Source organism: Gekko japonicus, unplaced genomic scaffold, assembly GCF_001447785.1.
Source record: "Gekko japonicus isolate JY-2015 unplaced genomic scaffold, Gekko_japonicus_V1.1 scaffold374, whole genome shotgun sequence".
NCBI lineage: Eukaryota > Metazoa > Chordata > Lepidosauria > Squamata > Gekkonidae > Gekko > Gekko japonicus.
This window is the reverse complement of record NW_015176463.1, coordinates 302,166-310,884: the sequence shown is the minus strand read 5'-3', so window position 1 is coordinate 310,884 and position 8,719 is coordinate 302,166. Positions and strand designations below refer to the sequence as shown.

The following is an 8,719-nucleotide window of genomic DNA, read 5'->3' as shown; positions in this document are numbered from 1 at the left end:
GCAAAATGCTCTCAGTGGATTTTCTCATTTAGCTAATCTCCACTATCTTTTCCACTTTTACTTCTCTTCTTCTACTGCCAAATTTAGTTTGGGGAGTTGAGCCTACATTTTGTACTTACTATCTGTAAGCATAGGGCTTACAGATGCTGCTATGCAAATAAAAGGAAACAAAGAAGGCGGGGATACAAACAAGTTAGACTTCCACAAATGTTTTTCGATGTCTCCTCATTATCACAGCTTTTCACACTCCTAAAAAGCTAGGGGACATTCAGTATAGCATTGGATATTATGTGAGGGGCTTCAATCAGAAATCAGTAAAACTCCATATGGGTGCATAAGTATTTTTAAGGTATACTTGGGGCTATGAGTACCCCAGCTGATAAATTCACAAGGGCTCTTTGAAGCATTCAACTGTTACTTTCATTAAACACATTTACTTGGAATCAAGTTCTACAACAATTAAAGATATGTCTATATAAATATGTCTGAGAACAGGACACTCCATTTCTTTGGAATCACAATAGTCTAAGAACAAATTTACAGATGAACATACTGCTCAATGAAGGCCAACAAATGATGAGTTGCATATATCAAAACAGCTATCACACATACAGCACGATATTTTCAAGAGAGGCCATTCACATGTTCAGCTGTGCATCAAGCAACATGATACCAATGGGTTTACATGTATATGTGAAATAACTCCAAGATTCAATAGCAAACGCTAGAGAAGAAATTGTGTCAACTCTGCAGTGGCAAAAACAGAAAAAGGGTGCAGCAGCATATTAGAAGTGATCTGGAGGGTATTTGTTAAAGTCACTATTGCCCATGAAAGTCACACCACAAAGAACTAGTTAGTTTGTAAAGTGCTGGTGCTAGAGAAGAAAGGTGGCATACGCAATGTTTCTTTGGTTGTTGAGAATAACATAGTTATGCCAACCTTTTAACTAAGAGACCTCCCCTTTAACTAAGAGACAACCCCCCCCCATTTCCCACACACACACAGAGTTTTTCATAATTCAGGAATAACTGGTTACCCCTCCATTTCCCACACACATACACACAGTTTTTCATAATTCAGGAATAACTGGTTAAAATGCAGGATTGTTTCACCGTTTTATTCACCTACCATACCATCTCCAATACCCAGTTTGGCAACCCACATATGCACAAATTCTTTGTAAATACATGCTGGATGGGTTTTGTTCATGATCGAGATGTAACTGATTATCATTTTCTGAGTAGAAGGAAATCTCCCCCCACCAAACTTCCCCAATAAACTGGCTAAAGAGTTGAATGTTTTCCCTTAAAATCTGGAACTGCTGGGGAGGGGGACACAACATACAATTATGTTTTAACAATTTTCCTTAAAAACATACGTTGGTTTTCATGTGGTGCAGTACTTAAAATAGTGTTTCTCACTTTTTGCAATAATAATGCAGCCCTTCAATTTATTCTGGATGTCTGTTTAAGAGTATTTATATACTGTGTAATGGTCCCTTTAACACACAACAGAAGCAAGTACTTGCATGTTTACTCTAGGGGACAGGCAAACTCCAAAACCTCTTCATGACATTCATAAATGACCAGTTTTTGCACTGCAACATCACAGTAGGAAAAAGAGGGGCCATCCCAGTACATCATAAAACAAACAAATGGCAAGGATTTCTACACACGAGAATGAATTGCTTATAAAAAGGCAAACAATCTTAACAAAAAAAATACACTGACTGCATAGATGCATGCATGAGTTCAGAAAAATTCCTCCATAACATACTTTTGCTTACTCCACCTACCCCCTCCCCCAAATAAAAGCATTAAAATGCACATTCAGAGAAAGAGTCACATTCAGGTGTAAAGCTGAGGCAAGAATTCACAAGCCTGCTTCTTCTATGGGAAAGCATACAAAATTAGTGAGAGATGAAGAGCAAAAGGCCTCAAGAAAAGAGTGCTATGCATAAAAACAATTGCTTCTACATTTTACAGTACTGAGAATTCCAGTAAGATACACCAATATGGCAAATGTCTGTTACCACACATTTCAGAAAGAGGATATACATTCAACAACATCTACAATGGCTTTCTTTTTTGTGAATCTGTACTAGTTATGTGTATATTTCAGAAGTCTGACAAAGGATCCATGAACTCATCTGTTCATGAGTTATTTAACTGCTCACCTGATATAGGTCATAACAGAAATCGGTTACAGTAATATGCATATTGTGTTGCCTCTGAAATACAAAGTTGCTTTCATTTTATAATATTAAGCAGACAGTCTTATTGCAACTGAGTAAAATCACAGGCATTACTTTAAAGGAACATGCAGAACATGGAGTTTTTCTACTTGGTTCCGTACACTTACAAGCAACTCAGGACCAACAGAAGCAAAAGTTTCTTTGCCAATGTTGTATCTGCAAAACTGATCACCGGCATCCTTCAAGTGTTCCTGTCAGGGCGTCAAGACTGCTGTCTGTATCTGAAGCCAAAGTTTGTTCTGTTGACATGGATGAAATGTCGTTGATAGATGATGATTGGGAAGGGCTGGTGTTGCTATTCACTGCTGCATCTGTGCTAAGTAAACCAAGCATAAGAAAATCTGAGGCAAGACATGGTTAAGTACACATCTGATATTTTTAAGATCCATAATAAATTCCACCTCCCAATGCAATGGCTTATTGCTTTATTGATTAAGGGAATAACTATGAAGACAGTATGCAATACTGAAAGATTTTCCCTCCAGAGCAAACAGGTGTGCAGCTTCCAGTACATATAGAAAGCAAAAGAAGAAGAATTATAATTATATCCTGCCCTTCACTCAGGGTCTCAGAGCGGCTTATAAACTCCTTTCCCTTCCTCTCCCCACAACAGACACCCTGTGAGGTAGGTGGGGCTGAGAGAGTTCTGACAGAATAGCTCTGAGAGAACTGTGACTGACCCAGGGTCACTCAGTTGGTTTATATGGAGGAGTGGGGAATCAAATCCAATTATCTAGATTAGAGACTGTTGTGGGGAGAGGAAGGGAAGGAGATTGTAAACCGCTTTGAGACTCCTTAGGGTAGAGAAAAGCGGGGTATAAAAATCAACTCTTCCTCTTCTTTCATACCCATACATAGTAATGGGGAATACTATAGTATGAATTATCTTGATCTCTGTCCCCAGCAACGTGTTCTAACACTTAAGGGATCTTTTCTAGCTCCTTCACAGCTGCCCTTCCCAGACTCCTTCTGATTTCATGGTTACTCTCTCCCTTTTGGTTGATGAGTAACATGCCACATGTTGCTATTCTGAACAATGTTCCCCATTTTTCAAGACAGTAGACATGACTCTTGCTTGGTGGGAACTGGGGCTGTCCCCCTGAGCCACTGCTGGAAGAACAGGTAATCTGAGAGTCTCCCTGGGGTGCAGACACTATGCTAGGGATGGAAATTAATGTGGCTCTTTGGGTTGATGGTAATTGTGAATGTGGCTCTGTGACCTGCAGAGTGAGTACCGCTGCCTTAAAATGAGGCTTATGTGCAACCTTTTCAGAGGGTTTTGTTATCTGATGAGCCAGAAAGCTGGCAAGATGGTCAGTTTCCTGACTTCTCATGCCCTTTTAATGAAGTTATGACAAACTGCTCAAGTGTCAATGCTGCATCCCTCCCAAGGCACATTAAAACAGAAGGGATGCCAGTCTGTTTAAACACCCTTACACAACTGCACATTTTTAACATGGGTCCGTGTGTTCCAATCCAGTAAAAATAAAACAGTCTTTCCCTGAAGGGCCAATGATAATAATATTACCATGAAGAAATTCAACACAGGCAATTTACATTGATGAAAACACTCCAGCCCCAAAGAACAAGAAGCTAATAGCTTCTCATTCCACAGTGGCCAAAAGCAATTCGTAAAAAATAAATTAGGCTTTGTCTCCATCCCTTGACTGAGGTACTTGGCACTAAATACATTAGCAGTGAAGGATGCTTCAGACTAGGAATTCTATAAGGTTCTACATGTAGATCTGTTCATAGGAAAGCCCTTTTGTAGGACTATACAGAGACCATGAAGGGAAGAACACCTATCAGCTACTTCCATTCTGTTCCATTCATGTTGCTTTAACACAATAAAAGCATCTCTGTAATTTTAATTTTCAAGTCCGCATATGTGTAGAAGACCATGCAGACTTATCTACTGCCCATAGCATTCCCCAGAAGATCAGTCCCAGAGAAGGAAGAACAGTGCTTCCATTCATCATTGTTATGGACATCCCAGACCCTGGGGAAAAAGTTAACTTCCTTCTCTATAAGACTGAGGAATGCAATCACTCTATTTTCTTATGTTATTATTAAGGGCCTGTCATTATGAACAGACAGCATACCTATCCACACAATACACAATCATTCTAAGCAAGGTGGAAAAGCTTTCTATTTTCTCCCAAGTTCTCTTCCTGACCTCTCTAAGCAATGTGGAACAGGACATGATCACCAGTGTTATACCTATACCTAGTTTCATAGAGAGGATCACATCTTTTCCTGCTACCAAGTATCCCCACTCAAAAAATTTGCGTATACACATAGATGATGTTATTTCAATCAAAACTATGCTTTTAGCACAAGCATCTCCCAGCCCATATCCTTCTATCCTCTTTCCTTAAATATTATTCTGATTTGATATACTTCACTTAACGTACTTTACGTGCTTGTACATGTGCACACTGAAATCGAGAAAGCTGCATGGAAACCACAATATGAGTGATATCACTCGATACATTTCCATTATTAATGGCAACAGATCTAACACCATAAACAACAGCTGAGGGAAAAAAGACTATTACATCAATGACTAACCTGAAGGTTGTTCTTTTACCAAACCATTCTTATTTCTTTCTTCCCAATCCATTACTTCTTTATATATTAATTCTTTATTTTAAAAAAGGGAGAGAAAAAGGAACATTATAACAGTACTTTCAACACTAAACTTTAGTTCAAACAGACTAACCCAAGATACGACTGTATCTTGATTGTCATTGTATGCTGCCATTGGGATAACTGTCTACAATGGTTAACAGAGCTATTTATGTATTGACATCAAGCCACAGCTGACTTATGGTGATCCCTTGGTGCTTTCGAGGCAAGAGACATTCAGTGGCAGTTTGCCATTGCCTGCCTCTGCACAGCAACCCTGGACTTCCTTGGCAGTCTCCCATCCAAATACTAATCAGGGCCGACCCTGCTTAGCTTCCAAGAGCTGACAAAACTGGGCTAGTGTGGGCTATCCAGGTCAGGCCTAAGAGGTTTTATTATATATAACTGAATAATAAGTTTTTATAGGCACTGCTAAGAATATCATTTCAGCGTTAATAAAGGAAAGACCAAGGCCAAATTGGAACATTAGTTCTAGCTGTGACACAGATTTCTTTCTTAAGATGTCTCTTATGATTGCTGTTCTCCAGCAACAATGTACAACTATCCAGCTTTCAATACTGGGGCCTGAAAGCTTCAGAAAGGAGCCTGAAGTTTCCCATAGCCACTTTGCCAGGCCCATTCTGTCAAATAGCCAGAAAAACTTCCATCTTAACTCAACCGTGAAAAATTGATAGGTAAATTTCAGATGAAAACTAGGAAGTATGTTAGAGACCAAATCATACACCTTTAGCGCTTGTTTTGTTGTCCCAGAGTAATCTTCTATTCATACACCAAGCCTAACATGAGAACACTAGGAAAAAAAGAGGCTGTTTACCGCTAACTGGTGTCCTTCCAAGTGGTCATCTTTGCAGTCAGACTACTGGGAACTTGCATGTGCTTGGAGAAATTTTCAGAAACTTCTATCAATAAGCCATACAGGCCTTTCAATGATAGCTCTACCCATCATGGGAGAAGGGCTCCACTGTGCGTATCCCAAGCAAGCACCTTTTTCAGAAACTTCTATCAATAAGCCATACAGGTCTTTCAATGATAGCGCTATCCATCATGGGAGAAGGGCTCCCAAGTAAGCACCTTCCCATGCTCAAGTTCCCAGTGGTGTGACAGTAGAGACCATGACAAAAACACCATACTGCAAGAAAAAAAATATGCAAGCCTTATCAAACGCAAACAAGGTACATTCAGTACAGTCATAACCTCAACTATCTTCTACTTGTTTATCAATCCAGTTTTCATGTGACTGGATATTTAAAGTATTGCTGCTTAGTGCAAGAAATACTGCTCTTATTATAATACCTTACTGGTTTCCTGAGAATTATATAATATAGTGTTCAGTAATTTATCAAGCAGAGTATGATACTGTGTCCTGATTTTTCTCAGCTATGCAATAATCTACCAGTCCTATTTATAGACCTGAGGAGAGACTGCTGCCATCAAAAGCAGAGCTGTTACCACCGATTCTGACCCCTCACCACCCAGTGGATTAGTCTGTTGATAACACTTATGTTGTCAAATAACCTAGGTTATTTACTTATTTACTTGTTTTATTTACTTCATTTATACCTTGCCTGCCTCACCCAATGGTGACCCTAAGTGGCTCACATTTTTCTCTTCTCCATTCTATCCTCATAACAACCTAGTGAGGCAGGTTAGGCTGAGAGTATATATTTTATTTTATTTTATTTATTTATTTGATTTTTATCCCGCCCTCCCGCTGAAGCGGCTCAGGGCGGCTTACAACAATAAAAATAATAAAACAATGCCTCTAAAACAATATACAATACATTAAAATCACAATTTACCCACATTATAACATACACATTATAAAATACACAAGACGGCGACTATAGATGCTGACATACTCAATCTAAGTTGTTGAATGCTTGGCGGAATAACTCCGTCTTCACTGCTCTCCGGAACTGGCGGAGACCCCGGAGAGCGCGGATCTCCTGAGGGAGCTGATTCCATAATGTTGGTGCTGCCAAAGAGAACGCCCTAGTTCTGGTAGATGTTAGTTTGGCATCCCTAGGGCCAGGGGGGACTAATCGATCCTGTGACTCAGATCTCAGTGCTCTTGGGGGAACATACGGGGAAAGGCGGTCCCGCAGGTAGGCAGGCCCCAGACCATAAAGGGCTTTAAAGGTCATAACCAGCACCGTGAAGCGTATCCGGAACACTATTGGCAGCCAGTGCAGCGCCCTCAGCACCGGCTGGATGTGCTCCCGCACAGGGGCACCCGCCAGCAGCCTGGCTGTGGCATTCTGCACCAGTTGCAGTTTCCGAAGTTGCCCCAAGGGCAGCCCCATGTAGAGAGCATTGCAGTAGTCCAATCTCGAGGTGACCATCGCGTGGATCACTGACGCCAGATCACTGCGTTCGAGGAAGGGGACCAACTGCCTAATCAGCCGTAGATGATAAAAGGCTGCCTTGGCAGTGCCTGCTACCTGGGCCTCCATTGTCAAGGAGGCATCCAGGAGCACTCCCAAACTCCTGACCCTCGGAGCTGGCACCAATGGCGCCCCACCGAAGGCCGGAAGTGGGAGCCCTACCTTCGTACCGCTCCGATTCAGGCATAGGACCTCCGTCGGATGTAGTTTCAGTCGACTCCATCCAAGCCAGTCCAAGCATCTCGACTCCGTCCAAGCCAGGCATATATAAATGGCCCAAGATCATCCTGTGACCTTCCACAGCAGAGTTAGGAGTCAAACCTGGGTTTCCCAGATCTTAATCCGACACTCTAACCACTGTACTACATTGGCTCAATTTGATAGTTTTACTGCTGTTTGACATTGTAGGTGGCTTTGAATGGGAAAAACCTGTTTACAAGTACACACATAAATGAAAAGTGTATAATAAATGTTGGCTACCTTTCCATTCTTCAATGGCATGTTCTCTTTCTTCCAACTGTGCATCATAGATCTGAGGCGGTGGCTACAGAAAACAAAGTTTACAATATAGTTTTTCCAGTTCAACATGAAGATAAGATTTTGTAGAGAGAGAAGAGCTGGAGAATATGGAAGAAACTAGAGGAGCATTCCTTTGGGAAGTTTGCCTGTGCAAATTCGAATGATATGAAGGGGAGCTTTGAAGGACCCGGTTCTTCCTTATCAGCTTTCCCTCTTTACTACATTTCTAGAATCATCATGTAACAATTTGCTTTTTAAAAAAATGCCATGATCAATTTTTAATGAAACCCATACTGAAAATGCCTTGGATCCAGCAGCGTGAAAATAGAAACATAAATGGACTTAATACAGTTCCACTCATCCAAGATCTCATGCAACAGCTACTGCTTTCCTCCCTTACATAATACAGTACCCAGAAAATTATTTACAAAAGGTCATACACAAGCACAAGCCACAAGTGGGGATACGGTAAGCCTGACTTAGTGCAAGTCTTTTGCAAGAGTTCTAGCACAAGTGGAATTGCTGCACTGGATCCACCCCAGTGTCTGATGTTTAAAAGCTTCATTTTTATTGCACTATCAACTAAATCTCTCTAAACACAAAGATAAACAGGTTGCTTACCAGTAACTGGTGATCTTCGAGTGGTCATCTGTGCATTCACACCAATGAGATCTAGTGCGCCTGCGCTGGATCTGCCGGTGCCTAGCAAGCTCTCTTAGAAGGATTTTCGTGCCTGGCCCAACTGAGCATGCCCAGGAGCCCCAGTGAGCATGCTCAGAAGGGCAGGCACGGACATCCCGCCAGTTCCTACCAACCGCCGCGCATCAATCTCCTAACAAATCACGTAGAAGAAGACAGCAGCGGGGCAGGAGGGCGGGTGGTGTGAATGCACAGATGACCACTCGAAGATCA

At 41.3% G+C, this 8,719-nt stretch overlaps 1 protein-coding gene across 1 annotated transcript in view; it reads right to left on the bottom strand.

Annotated features, from left to right (window-relative positions):
* Positions 1-1,047: 1,047 nt before the first annotated feature.
* The window catches only part of MAPK9 (mitogen-activated protein kinase 9), a 54,722-nt gene continuing 47,050 nt past the window's right edge, over positions 1,048-8,719 (bottom strand). Inside the window, exons 10-12 of the mRNA XM_015427034.1 lie at positions 7,769-7,832; positions 4,827-4,898; positions 1,048-2,566 (exon numbers count right to left, since the gene is read on the bottom strand). Of these exons, the coding sequence (XP_015282520.1) occupies positions 2,424-2,566; positions 4,827-4,898; positions 7,769-7,832 (279 nt within the window). The 3' untranslated portion in view covers positions 1,048-2,423. The remainder of the gene's footprint in view (positions 2,567-4,826; positions 4,899-7,768; positions 7,833-8,719) is intronic.